Source organism: Loxodonta africana, chromosome 4, assembly GCF_030014295.1.
Source record: "Loxodonta africana isolate mLoxAfr1 chromosome 4, mLoxAfr1.hap2, whole genome shotgun sequence".
In the NCBI taxonomy this organism is placed as follows: Eukaryota; Metazoa; Chordata; class Mammalia; order Proboscidea; family Elephantidae; genus Loxodonta; species Loxodonta africana.
Window position 1 is genome coordinate 72,238,282 of NC_087345.1, and position 15,228 is coordinate 72,253,509.

The window sequence follows — 15,228 nt, forward strand, 5'->3', positions numbered from 1 at the left end:
CTGACTAGGCAAAACCAGAATAGATCCAAATGTTTACAATATGGGTGACATGGCACAACAACCAGAATGGGAAAAATGATGGGTCGAAGCCCTGGAATGGGAGACTCAGAAGAGGCATAGTGAGCTCTTTCCCGGGTCTGGTGGGTGAGACTGGATCATTGGCAGGACTGTAGAGAGCGACATACATTCAAAGGTACATGGTCGGCTACCATCTAAGAGTGGAGCACCTAAGCTTCTGACTCTGCTCAAAATCCCACGGGCAAGAGATTTACTTGCTATGCAATGTATACCTGCCCTTGTTTTCTGAGAGTAAGATTAGGTTTCTAGTAGGGCTTCCATCTGTATTTCTTCTCATTCCAGTTATCGTCCCAGTTCACCCAAATTTTAAAAATTCGAGTCTGTTGCGGTTTTGCTTCCTCAGCCATAAATTTACTGGGAAGCTGGAAAGAACCAATTCAAAGCCCTGATATAAACGAGTCAACATGTTCTATTTGAATGCATCACTGCCAACTATTATTAAAATGAAAGCTCAGTTATCCAGTGTGATATTGAAATATCAATTTTTTAGTACTTTAATTAAATTAATTTATTAGTTGACTTTGAGGAAAGAGCCAAATGTGCAACTACTGGACCCAGGCATTTATTCACAAAATATCTAACCTTTGGAGTTCTTCTAAAATGAATAAATACCCATTAGTCAAATTTCTAACACTGTCTACATGGTAACACCAAAACAAACAAACAAACAAACCTGTTGCCCTCCAGTCAACTCCGACCCATGGCAACCCTATAGGACAGAGTAGAACTGCCCAATAGGGTTTCCAATGAGCACCTGGTGGATTTGAACTGCTGACCTTTTGGTCAGCAGTCGTAGCTCTTAACCACTACACCACCAGGGTTTCCACATCTTAATACAGTATCTGATAATGAGAATGACAATTCTTGTTATTTCTTAACAAAAAACATTCTGTTCCATTTAATAGAGTCTTATTACCAAGGTGAGGCTTGAACTCCCAAGGACAAGAGCCAGAAAATTCCAAGTTTTCTGAAATGCAAAACTCTGGCTGGAATTAGAGATAGAAACTCTAAACTACATAGGAAGGATGCAATCACAAATTCACAAATTAAGTTGAGTGCTTGTGGACACATTTTTCTAAAAAACATAAACGCTGGTCCTTTATCAGTCCAGTATATTCAAATTCTAAAGGATTACAAGTTCCTAGAATTCATCAACCTATAGCTCTGTGCTGACCTGACATTCCTCCCTGTCTCCTGACACTGGCTCCATCCCCACTCCTAGTTTCCCACATGTCCAAATTCCATGCATTTACCACTTTGTACTTTTAGCTTCTATATAGACAACAACCACGTATATGTGAAAGAGCAGTGGCAAAGAGAAAAATCTCAAAATAAAAAGAGAAAATAGTAACATTTTCACTTGGTACTTGTGAATCAATCAGAACCAGAATCCATGCAAACAAATACTTATAACACATGCTAACTTTGTATAGACATATATGCCCTTTCTCCTTCTCTCACTATTGCAGACCAGTGCCTAGCTCTGGAGAAAATTCTGTTCAAAACCTGTCTATTCAATTACATTCCCGCTTAGAATCACATTATATCATCATGACAATCAAGCAGCATTCTGTTTAGTACACATTAAATTGAAACCTTCGAGTAAGCAGTAAGAATAATAGTTTGGGGCTAACAAACAGTGATAGAATAAAAGAGGAAAAAGAAAACACCAAACTGTCTTTTGATGATAAAACATGAGAATGGAATTTAAGCCATCAATTTTATTATCCGAAACTAATCAAGCCCTGAAAATTGTTTCATGAAAATGAACACATCTTAACAAAAAAAACCAAATTCAAACCCATTGCCATTGAGTCGATTCCAACTCATAGCGACATTATGGGACAGAGTAGAACTGCCCCATAGGGTTTCTAAGGCTGTAATCTTTACGGAAGTAGACTGCCGCATCCTTCTCTCACAAAGCCGCTCGTGGGTTCAAACCACTGACCTTTTAATTAGCAGCCAAGCACTTAACCACTGTGCCACCAGGGCTCCTTCATCTTAATATGGAATTAAAAAAAACAAACAAACAAACCCTAGAAGGTGCCACTCTACATGTAAAATGTGAAAAGAGTAAGAGAGCAAGAAAAGGCAACTTTCACATGCACCTGAAAAGTTGCCACAAGGCATTCTATCGAAACCAACATCTGTGCCTATATTTACCATACCTGAACATACTGCGGTGCCATGCTGCATGTTAATAAAAAATACAAAACAAAAATAGGGACAAGTTAGCAGAATAAAATGTGAATGCTGCTGCATGGAGAATAACAAAACTAATTCATGAGTTTTTATACTCAGTATTTAACATGGACTAATTAATTTAACAACTTACTTTTAACTCAGTTAACAAATCACACAGCTCTTCATTATGAGTGCATTACCCAAGAGATGAGTTCAATTTGTTAAAATATTTTGTCCTTTTCAGATTCCAGAGCAAATTGTAAGATCCTATTACAAGAACCTCTTTCTTTTAAGTCCAATCATTCAATTCACTTATTAGAGGAACACAGAGAATGAGAGAACAAGGGTATTCCTTTTAGGTTGTGTCTACTTGACGCTATTTATAAAATAAAGACTGTAGTCCTTGTTCAACATCAGGTAAAACAACCATTGTCAAAATTAAGTACTACCTCCAATCTAGAAGAATAAAACTGTAACATTAGACATGTAATATACATTTTAACTGAAAAAAATAGGAAGCTGTCCTAGTTACACAATTAATGATAGAGAAATCTTGCATTCCACATTGTCTCATGATACATTTGTACATAGGTCTTAGTGTAGAGGTTAGTAGCTTCCATTTACAACTTTTCAATATATTCAGAAACACAATGGCTCAGCTTCACTAACTTTCTTGTGGCAAAAGGGTTGACTCCACTCCAGTACTTACTTCTCTTCTGTGACACCGCCTGCAAGCACGCAGTCATGATATCGCAGTTCTTCTGCACTTTATGCAGAAGCCTATCTTTTTGCTTCAGTTGCCGAAGTAACTTCGCCGACTGAATGCCAATTCTGTACTTCAGCTCTTGAAGGATCATCTTCAGTTCGCTGGTGTCTATTGTAAAGGAAAATTAAACACAGAACAATAAATACCTTGAGAAGAATACAAATTCCAATGTCATATTATTTAAAAGATAAATATCGGTAGTTGGAATCCATCAGGCGCCCCTTGGAAACTCTATGGGGCAGTTATACTCTGTCCTGTCGGATTGCTATGAGTCGGAATCGACTCGACGGCAGCAGGTTTGGTTTGGTTTGGGTTTTTAGTATATCTCGAATATCCATTTAATCTAATTCTGGGTTCTTACCCAGGATTATATGCACCTATTCACCTAAGACATGCTGAGTGAACAAGTCAGTCAGTCATCTTCTGTCCCTGTCCATGAGACAAATACCATAAGTTTTACCCTTGAAGCTACTAGTAACATGTAAGCAAAGAATCTTACTTTTGCTAATTTACTTTCTATTGCCTGAAAACTGACAGATACGTTCGTATCACTAAAGTGTTCAGATGGTAAGCTTGCACGAAAAGAATCTTTTTGAGTCAGTTACGTTAATGCTAAACCTCACATCTGGTAACAATGTTTAAAAAGCATTCACCCTTGTTTGTAAATGATCAGCTAAAAGTAAGTAATATTACCACATTTTCTAACAGTAGATGAATGTGGCAATTCTGGTTTTGTTTTACATACAGAGTTTCCTGACAGCCAGTTAGGCACAATCTTTCATCTCAGAGACTCGGTAATTTCTCAAATACGGTAGAAAAGACATTTCTTTTAAATGCAGATAAGGATAATTCTACATTCATAAAACTAATATTTTCAACAACGGCCTTCCTAAAAGTGAAAAAAAGACGTGGGAATGAGAATTGTCAACAAGCTCCACAGGAATAATCATGATGACTTGGGAGTTTTGTTCATCACACTTGATATCATCATTAGTCACTAAAGGGTGACTTGTGAGACAGGTGAGGCTTTCTACTCAGCTGGGCATTGGCTAGGCCGTCATTAGAGACCCTGTGTGGGGTCTGGATCTACTCATTTTCAAAGGAATTTGGAGAAACCAGAGTACATAAAAGAACAAAAGGTATGTTCTAAAGTAGGAAAGGTAGCTCAGAGGTCAAAGAAAATGAACTTTTGTAAAAGAGAAGTCTGGGTGGTGATTTAACAACTGTCATACCTGACCGTACCATGGAAAATACATTTAACCTAGAGTCAAGAACAATTCCCTTTGGATCAACCTGTGTGATCTTGAGCAAAATAGTCTCAAATTATGCCTAGCGTAAAAGACTATTCTATGACTCAAATGTGAATGGCCTTTGTAAACATCACTATAAATAACACCTTAAGTATAAGGAATTGCTGTGAAGATGAAAACAGAGAAGAGTTTTTCCTCTCACCCTGTGGAGTCTTGGTGGTGCAGCGGTTAAGAGCTCAGCTGCTAACCAAAAGGTCATCAGTTCAAATCCACCAACTGCTCTTTGGAAACCCGATGGAGCAGTTCTACTCTGTCCTATAGGGTCACTATGAGTCGGTTTGGTTTTGGTTTTGAATTCAAACGTGGTGGAATAAAATAGGAAGCAAGAGAACAGTTAGGTTAAATGAAAAGATTTGGATTCTAAGGATGATTAAATGTGGGACTGAGTTACAAGAGGAGTCCAAAAGCCCTCCACTCCTAGATCCCTTCAGAGAAAACAGCCTTCTTTTGAACGTTTAAATAATTTTCCTTCTAGAAATAAAAGATACAGAGATTATTTAACCGTTCAAAGGGAGGCTCCTTATTTTATTAAAAGGGATCTAGGACTGTCCATAAGTGAGGAAGCTAAGACACAGAAAGGTTAGTTTGCCTAAGGTCACACAGGAAGTAAGGAGCAGTGGCAGAATATCAATGCAGGCAGTCTGACTCCAAAGTTCATCCCCTCAACCATGGCAACATGGAGGAGAGAGGGAGCAAAAAGCCTAGATCTCCTGAGACACGTCTTTGGTGCCTCACGGAAAGGACCAACACATGCTAAATATCTAAATAGGTGCAAAATCCCTGACAGTGAGAGGAGAGAATTAACAATCGTATCACAGGTTATCAATATCGTATAAGGCTCTTACTGGATGCAGAGTAGTTATCTCAGAAGGGATATTTTTGACCCTCAAATATAAAGTCAAAAAACCCAATAAGTATCACTATTCAGGCAGACAGCTGTTTCCATCACCAGATCCTTTGCCACTTTAATGATGTTTATCAGTCAAGGTGTGGGTATATGTGTGTGTGGTGTGGTTAAATGCCCTTGAGTTGATTTCGACTCATACCAACCCCATGTGACAGAGTAGATCTGCCCTATAGGGTTTTCTAGGCTGTGATCTTTACAGGAGCTGATCGCCAGGTCTTTCTCCAGAGGAGTGGCTGGATGGGTTTGAATCACCAATCCTTCGACTAGCAGCCCAGCGTTAACATTGAGCCACCAGGGCACCTTGAATGTGTGTGTAGGACTATTATAATATGGCACCTTTTCATCCTAATCGGATCAACTAAAGAAAGGCTCAGCAGGCAGCTAGCCATGCAATAAGACTGGAACTTGGACTAAACACTTATAGGTCTCTTGTGACCTTGCAAAGCTGTATCTCTTCTTTAAATTTTAGCTTGCCAATTTTCCTCTTCCAAAAGGAAATTACTAATCCCCAAAATTCCCTCGGTAATGAAAAGCGAACAGTTTTGTAAAAAGAGAAACTAAATCATAATTCTTAAAAATTGATTTTGCAGGAGTCTGAAAGAACTATTGCCCTAAGGAACTCTTGACATAAACAGACAGTCTGAAAACAGCCAAATAATTGTATAAAATGAAATGGCACCACTCCAGTCAAAGTCCCAGGCAGGGGGAGGAAGGTGGAAGCCATTTTTAACAATCAGCTGTGCGGGGGGGGGGGGGGGGGGGGGGGGACCTTCATTAGGAAGCCAAAAGAGGAAGCTGGAAGCTGTTTACGTAGATTTGAGAAAGCAGACAGATTTATTCTTTTCTGGTCATTTATTTTTTCTGGCACCAGCAAGACTAATTTTACAATTAGGAAACAGGAGAATCATACTGTTATGTTATGGTGGCAGAGCATGTCTTCCTCACCTTACTTAATTTTGTAAATTGGGACCCTGTGTCTATACAAAAATACAACTATAATTGCATTAATACTTAAAAGGCAAGTTATTATGAACAGTTGAGGGGGGGCAATCAGGATTCAAGTATCAGAGTCTGATAATAAAACATCAAATTAGCCTCTCCCCCTGAAAACCAAGGCCATTTCTGCAGATTGACCTCCCCACACCAACCGAAGGTACCACGGATTAAATTCTTTGATAACACCAAACTCTAGGGCTCGCCACTAATATGCCAGGGAGAAAAACAGCCATTAAGTGAATCGGAATCCATTCGATGGCTACTGATTTGCTTTGGTTTAGTGGCTCTTCAGAACCAGGCGTTCTGGCAGAAATGGAATTCACACGTTATGTTCGAAAACTGCATTACCGGATTATTCCGCCTCACTAGTTAAACACTATCAAGCTGTGTGTCCAAGGATGGAGGATTTAAAACAAATAACACACACACACACACAAACACCCCAGCCCCAGGAGACTCAAGGCCTCTATTTTCCTGGCGCCCTCTAGGTAACCTCAGTTGTACTTATCGGAAACTCCATGCCTATGCTAACAGCTGTTCCATGAAATTAGCAACCTCTCTCTCCCCCAGGGCCTCTGACGACCTTCCTCCCTCCTGCAGGGTGGAGATGGGGAGCCTTACCACCACCATTCCAACAAATGAGGCTCCTCCACTTGACAACTCGAGAAACGATGGGGGGGAGGGGGGGCGGAGCAGTGGGAAACTGCATTAAGAACTAAGTTTAGTCATGAATCTGTGAACCCTGTCCACCAGACTCGGATCAAGGAGATGCCCCAAACTTAACATCTGAGCTTCTGGCCAATCAGTCCAAGCGTCCACAGGTGAGCGAGTGAGCACGGGCAGAGCGGACGACAGCTCGGCTTCGGGAGGCGCCTGGGTTGCCCCTTCCCCGGGCCCTCACCTTTCCGCCGCAGGTACTGCATTTGGTCCCGCTGGCTCGACCGCTCCTGCAGCTCCTGCAGCACGCGGGAGTCGCCCGCGCCGCCGCGGCCGCCCAGGAACACGTCGGAGCCCGAGGCCTCGGTGGAGCTGTCCAGGCTGTCGCAGCGCCGCCGGCGGCCCCCGGATCCGCGTGGCCCGCCGCCGCCCGCCGTCTCCTCCTCCTCGGCGCAGCTGTACAGCTCGGTGAGCAGCCCGCTCACCAGGGACGCCGTGCGGCTCGTCCGGCCGCCCCGCGGCTCGCAGGGCTCCGAGTCTTCCCCGCCCTCCCAGGCTCCCGGGGCACCGAGCGGCCGCTCCACCGGTGGTGCCCCCCGAAGGGCTGCGTCCGGGAGCACTCCCGGCTCGGCTTCCTCCTCCGCGTCAGCCGGCCTTGCCTGGCTACCGCCGCGCAACTCAAACTCCAGGCGCCCGGTTCGGGCCCCGCCCGCGGAAAGCAGCGCCATGGCCCCCGGCGCGCCGCGGCCCCGCACCCGCCGCTCCTCCCGCCGAGTCCGCGGTGCCCCGAGCCCCGCAGCGCCCGCCAGTTCCGGGAGGAGGCGTGGCCGCATCCCTGGCTGGGCTGCCCTGGGCCCGGGCGCGGCGCCAACCGGCTACGGATCCCCGAGGCACCCGAACCTCCCCAGGGCCCGCCGGCCCTCGGCTGCCGGCCAGGCGAAGAAGGGGGGCGCCTAGGCCGCTGGGCTACCTGGGGACACCTGCTACAGGTGAGGCCCGACCTCACCGGTGGGCATTCTCCGAAGAGAGCCAAGGAGCAGGGTGTGGCCAGAACAGGATGAGCTGGAAGGCTTCAGTCTGGAGGGGGGAGGGCGCTCTGGCCGCTGCCACCTTCTCTCAATCAAGTGATTTAAGATTCAAGAAGAGGGCGGCTCTTGAACGCTGTTCAGCCACCAGCTAGAAATAATGTCTGGGAGGGTTCTAAACACCAATAAAGAGACCCAGGCTGGGAGTTCCCTTCTTCACATACTCGAGCAGAAAGCCCAGTTCTTCTCACCTCCCCACCTGCTTTGAGGGCCTTTAAAAGCGTTCTTGTGGTGCAGTGGTTAAGCATTCGGTTGCTAACTGAAATGTCAGAAGTTCGAACCCACCAGCCGCGCTCTGCGGGAAAAGATGTGGCAGTCTGCTTCCATAAAGACTGTTGTTAGGTGGCTTCAAGCGGATTCCGAGTCAACAGAATGGGGAAAAAAAAAAAAAGACTGCAGGCTTGGAAACCTTATGGGGCCGTTCTACTCTGTTATGGGGTCGCTATGAATCGGAATCAACTAGGCTGCAGAGGGTTTATTTATTTAAGAGTTCTTATTTTCTGGCAATAAACTTCTGAAACCCATTGCCATCGAGTCGATTCCGACTCATAGTGACACTATAGGACAGACTATGGTTTCCAAGGAGCGACTGGTTGATTCCAACTGCCGATCTTTTGGGTTAGCAGCGTAGCTCTTAACCACTAGGCCACCATAGTTTCCAAAGCTCTGAAAACCTGGCATATAATTGAGACTTAATAACAGAACTTTTTTCTTTAGCAAAAATAAAGTACTGGATTAAGAGCGATTTGTTTCCTGGCATAAGACCTAGGACAGAATGAGGGTTTCAGAAATGTCCATGGGGTAACTGCATTGATAAGGGGATGGAGCCAGCTCTGACGTTATAGTCAAAAGTTTGCAAGAGATCATGAGAGATGTGTCTTCACACTAGACTTTGGTGGAAGAATTCTGTGGTGCCCCTTCGCCGCAGGTATTTTTGTGAATTTAATAGTTAACGTTTTTTTTTTAGCACTCTGTGTATGCCAAGAGTCGTTCTTAGTGATTTACATGAATTAACCTATTTAATCTTCACTTTAACCCTAAAAAACGGGTAAGTACTATTTTATCTTCACTTTTCAGATGAAAAAGCTGAGGCACAGAGAGGCTGAATAACTTGACGCTTCACAAAGAATATAGTGGCTTTCTTTTTTTTTTTTTTTTGGTGAGGATGTACATAAAGCATACACCAAGTCTACATTTTCTACATGTACAGTTCAATGAAGGAGCTTGGTGGCACAATGGTTAAGAGCTTGGCTGCTAATCGAAAGGTCAGCAGTTTGAACCAACTAGCCCATCTGTGGGAGAAAAGACCTAGCAATCTGCTCCTGTAAAGATTAAGCCTGGGAAACCCTATGGGGCAGTTTCACTCCATCATATTGAGTCACTGTGAATTGGAACTGACTCAACAGCACACAGTGCAATGATCTTGGTTACATTTTTGATATTGTGTCACCACTCTCCCTATTATTTCACCACCATTAACTTAGACTCTCCTCTGTGCTTTACAGTTACTGCTGTCGATTAGATTTCACACAGAAAATTCTTTAAAAGAACATACTGCTCAAGGCAAACATTATTAGATGGACTAAACTGCTGTTTAGTTTAAAGGGATAGTTTTGGTTCAAGGCTTAAACATTATCTCAAGGCAATAGATTTGAGGTTTCCCCCAGTCTCAGTGGATCCAATAAGTCTGGTTTCTGTAAGAATTTGAAATTGTTAGACATTTTTCCTCCTTTTATCAGGGTCCATTGATTAGGTCCTTGATCAAAACATACAGTAATGGTAGCTGGGCACCATCCCATTCTTCTGATCTCGTGGCAATGGAGGTAGTAGTCCATGGAGGCAATTAGACCTGCAGTCCATTTCCTTCTCTGATTCCTGGGTCTCCTGCTTCCTCTGCTATTCCAGGGAACAGAGACCAATTGTTGTACTTCAAATGGCCACTGGCATGCTTTTAAGACCCCGGGGCACAAATTGACTTTTTCTTAAAGCTTAGCTGAGAAGGCATATTCCTTGAAGTGTCTGGCTTTCATTACAGATGAATACATAGTTCATGATGGATGAGATGCATGTTCATCTATTTCCTAGTGCTATTAAATACTTGCCAAACTTCTAAAAGGAGTGCACCTCATGAGCAATCATGGTGTTTTGTATTTGTTTACCACACTTTTTATTTTTCAAGGCATTTTCATAATAGAGCCTGATCCTATAGATAAAAACCTGAGGTCCCTTGACACTACTACCACCGCAACATATGTAGACAGAGTGAAAGCAATCAGATGCTTTCTAAAATTGGAGTTAGTATAAGGAAAGCAGAGGTTTTATGACTTTTCCCTTTGTTGTTGTTAGGTGCCATCAAGTCAGTCCTGACTCATAGCAGCCCATTGTACAACAGAACAAAACACTGCCTGGTTCTGCGCCATCCTCACAATCATTGTTATGCTTGAGCCCATTGTTGCTGCCACTGTGTCAATCCATCTCATTGAAGGTCTTCCTCTTTTTTGCTGTCCCTCTACTTTACCAAGCATGATGTCCTTTTCCAGGGACTGATGCTTCCTGATAACATGTCCTTAGTATGTAAGAAATAGTCTGCCATCCTTGGTTCTAAGGAGCATTCTGGTTGTACTTCTTCCAAGACAGATTTGTTCTTTCTTTTGGCAGTCCATGGTATATTCAATATTCTTCAGCAACACAATAATTCAAAGGCGTCAATTCTTCTTCAGTCTTCCTTATCCATCATCCAGCTTTCGCATGCATATGAGGTGATTGAAAACACCATGGCTTGCGTCAGGCACACTTTAGTCTTCAAGGTTATGTCTTTGATTTTTAACACTTTAAAGAGGTCTTTTGCGGCAGATTTGCCCGGTGCAATGTGTCATTTGATTTCTTGACTGCTGCTTCCATGGGTGTTGATTGTGGATCCAAGTAAAATGAAATCCTTGACGACTTCAATTCAGACTATTCCCTTAGGTATCCAGAATTTAAAATTATTATTTTATAGCTGTATTAACTACTGTTTATTTCCATTTTAATTAAAAAATGTATGAAATGGGGAGAGTGGAATTATTTTGTTATTGTTTGGTTTTGGGGGGTCTTTTTTTTTCTATCACCCCTTCCACTGAATAAAGTTCTGAGAGCCTTCCTTCATATGCCAAACTTCACAACATGCAGGACTTTCATAGGGGGAAACACTGAGATTGGATCTCTTTTCTTAACTGACTTCCCAGTCCTTTCTCTCTGTCTTCACCCACTAAAAAGAGATGTGATAACTACTAGTCTTCAGCACTGTTTACATTTAAGTTATCCCTATTAGGACCTATGAATAAAGAAACTCAAAATGAACTGAAGGGAATGGAGAAAGAGGCCAGGAAAAGCAATAAGTCATTGACATCCAGCATTTTCTATGTCATGGAGAACTTCAAAATCATTTCCCTGAAAACAAAAGATCACATAGATAAACTGGACTTCATCAAAATTAAAAACTTTTGTATATCAAAGAATTTTATCAACAAAGTAAAGGGACAACCTATACATTGGGAGAAAAATTTGGGGGAACCATACATTTGATAAGGGTTTAATATCCAGAGTATGTAAAGAACTCCTGCAACTTAACAACAAAAAGACAATACAATCAAAACATGGGCAAAGGAACTGAATAAACACTTCCCCAAAGAGAATATACAAATGACCAACACATGAAAGGCTGTTTGACATTAGTTACTAAACCACTAAACCAACTGCCATGGAGTCATGGCAAACCCATGTGTGTCAGAGTAGAACTGTGCTCTATAGGGTTTTCAATGGCTGATTTTTTGAAAGTAGATCACTGGTTCTATTTTCTGGGTGGGCTTGAACTGCCAACCTTTTGCACCACCGGAGGACTCGCATTAGTCGTTGTTGTTGTTAATTGCCATCCATTTGGCTCTGAGTCAGTGACGACTCCATCTGTAACAGAATGAAACATTGCCAGTTCTACGCCATTAGTCGTTGTTGTTGTTCGGTGCCATCAAGTCAGTTCCAACTCATAGCAACCTATGCACAACAGAATGAAACACTGCCTGGTCCTGCACCGTCCTCACAATTGTTGCTATGCTTGAGCCCGCTGTTGCAGCCACTGTGTCAATCCATCTTATTAAGGGTTGTCCTCTTTTTTCACTGACCCTCTATTTTACCAAGCATGATGTCCTTTTCCAGGGATGGATCCCTCCGGATAACATGTCCAAAGTATGTGAGACATTGTCTTGCCATCCTTGCTTCTAAGGAGCTTTCTGGTTGTACTTCTTCCAAGACAGATTTGTTCCTTCTTTTGGCAGCTCATGGTATACTCAGTATTGCAACTTGAGGCTTGAATTTTTTTCTCCAGTTCTTTCAGCCTGAGAAATGTTGAGCATGTTCTTCCCTCTTGGTTTTCTATCTCCAGCTCTTTGCGAATGTTGTTATAATACTTTACTTTGTCTTCTCGAGCCGCCCTTTAAAATCTTCTGTTCAGCTCTTTTACTTCATCATTTTTTCCTTCTGCTTTAGCTACTTGATGTTCGAGAGCAAGTTTCAGGTCTCTTCTGACATTCATTTAGGTCTTTTCTTTCTCTCCTGTCTTTTTAATGACCTCTTGCTTTCTTTATGTATGATGTCCTTGATGTCATTCCACAACTCATCTGGTCTTCGGTCATCAGGGTTCAACGCATCAAATCTATTATTCAGATGGTCTCTAAATTCAAGTAGGATATACTCAAGGTGATACTTCGGCTCTCATGGACTTATTCTAATTTTCTTCAGTTTCAACTTGAACTTGCATATGAGTAATTGATGGTCTGATCCGCAGTCGGCCCCTGGCCTTATTGTGACTGATGACACTGAGCTTTTCCATAGTCTCTTTCCACAGATGTAGTTGATTTGATTCCTATGCATTCCATCTGGTGAGGTCCATGTGTAGGTCCATGTGTATTGTCGCCATTTATGTTGGTCAAGAAAGGTATTTTCAGTGAAGAAGTTGCTGGTCTTATAAAATTCAATCATGCGATCTCCGGCATCATTGCTATCACCATTAGTCTTTAGGGAGATGAAATCAAAGCCACGTGTTACCACTTCACCCCCACTAGAATGGTTACGATTTTTTAAAAAATGGAAAATAACAGGTGTCGGCAAGGATGTGGAGAAATTGGAACCCTCATCCACTGCTGGTAGGAATGCAAAATGATACAGCTGTTATGGAAATCAATACAATGATTCTTCAAAAAGTTAAACATAGAACTACTGTATGACTCAACAATCCCAATCCTAGGTATATACCCAAAAGAATTGAAAGCAGGAACTCAAAACAAAACTGTTACACTAATGATCACTGCAGCACTTTTCACAATAGGCAAAAGTAGAAACCTAAATGTCTGTCAACAGAAGAATGGATAAACAAAATGTGATACGTACATACAATGGAATGTTGTTGTTGTTGTTAGGTGCCGTCGAGTCGGTTCTGACTCATAGTGACCCTATGCACAACAGAACGAAACACTGCCTGGTCCTGCACCATCCCCACAATTGTTGTTATGCTTGAGCTCATCGTTGCAGCCACTGTGTCAATCCACCTCGTTGAGGGTCTTCCTCTTTTCCGCTGACCCTGTACTTTGCTAAGCATGATGTCCTTCGCCGGGGACTGATCCCTCCTGACGACATGTCCAAAGAATGTAAGACGCAGTCTCGCCATTCTTGCTTCTAAGGAGCATTCTGGTTGTATTTCTTCTAAGACAGATTTGTTCGTTCTTTTGGAAGTCCATGGTATATTCAATATTATTCACCAACACTACAATTCAAAGGTGTCAGTTCTTCTTAGGTCTTCCGTATTCACTACACAGCTTTCACATGCATATGATGCGATTGAAAACACCATGGCTTGGGTCAGGCACACTTTAGTCTTCAAGGTGACATCTTTGCTCTTCAACACTTTAAAGAGGTCCTTTGCAGCAGATTTACCCAATGCAATGCGTCTTTTGATTTCTTGACTGCCGCTTCCATGGCTGTTGATTGTGGATCCAAGTAAAATGAAATCCTTGACAACTTCAATCTTTTCTCCATTTATTATGATGTTGCTCATTGGTCCATTTGTGAGGATTTTTGTTTTCTTTGTGTTGAGGTGCAATCCATACTGAAGACTGTGGTCTGTGATCTTCATTAGTAAGTGCTTCAAGTCCTTTTCACTTTCACCAATCAAGGTTGTGTCATCTGCATAGCTCATGTTGTTAATGAGTCTTCCTCCAATCCTGATGCCCCATTCTCTTCATATAGTCCAGCTTCTTGTATTATTTGCTCAGGATACAGATGGAATAGGTATAGTGAAAGGATACAACTCTGACACACACCTTTCCTGACTTAAATGGTAGTGGAATAATTTAGAAATGGATAGTAGTGATAGTTGTATAACATAATGAACATAATCAATGTCACTAATTTTACATGTAAAAAATGTTGAATTGGCAAGTATTCTGATATATATATATACCACAATAAAAAAATTTAAAAAAGAAAAAATCATGTCCCATTCCCCATCATTACCAAATTACCCAAGGAGGGGAAATTAGTAAAATAAAAACCGACAAGGAAACCCTGCTCAAGGCACTTTCTATAACGATCTTCCCCCAGATATCCACATGGCTCAGCTCTCACCTGCTGTGTTAGTTCTCTGCTCAAATGTCACCTTCTCAGTGAGTCTTTCCCTGACCACCATATTTGAGATTGCACCTCCCTGCCACCACCCCGCATTCCCTTATCCCCCTTCCTTGCTCTCTTTTTTCCATAATGTTCACCAGTTTCCAACATATTATATAATTTACTAATTTATTGTCTGTTTCCTGTCCCTAAAATATAAGTCCCTTGAGAGCAGGAATTAATGTTTGTTTTGTTTACTGATATACCCCTGCCACCCGGAATATATGGGACATTACAGGTGTTCAGTAAATATTTGTTGAATCAATTAATTGAAAGTATAAATGAATAAAAAGAATACTAGGAAAAAGGCCAGCCAATGATCTACTGTTCTAAGAAAAAGTGAATTCTATTTACTAGAATCCTAGAGGTGGTGTTGGTGAAGAGCAGCCAGTTTTTCCACCCTCCACTGCTGCTGCCTGGTGACTGGAAGGCCCTCAGGCAAGTTCCCTAAAACTCTGAAGCTCACTAATTATATTTGAGAGAACCCTTTGGTCTAACAGAACATTATTCCCTAACTTTATCATGATTAAAGATAAGAGTTAAAATGGG

General features: G+C 42.1%; 1 protein-coding gene across 4 annotated transcripts in view; it reads right to left on the reverse strand.

The window, feature by feature from the left end:
- TBC1D30 (TBC1 domain family member 30) overlaps positions 1–15,228 on the reverse strand; it is a 129,377-nt gene that overhangs the window by 111,823 nt on the left and 2,326 nt on the right. For 3 of the 4 annotated variants that reach the window (XM_064283925.1, XM_064283924.1, XM_023558452.2), the window contains exon 2: positions 2,972–3,136. In XM_064283925.1, the coding sequence (XP_064139995.1) occupies positions 2,972–3,136 (165 nt within the window). Of the gene's footprint in view, positions 1–2,971; positions 3,137–7,142; positions 7,245–15,228 lie in introns of those variants that run through there. The other variant, XM_064283926.1, reaches the window with a different exon arrangement.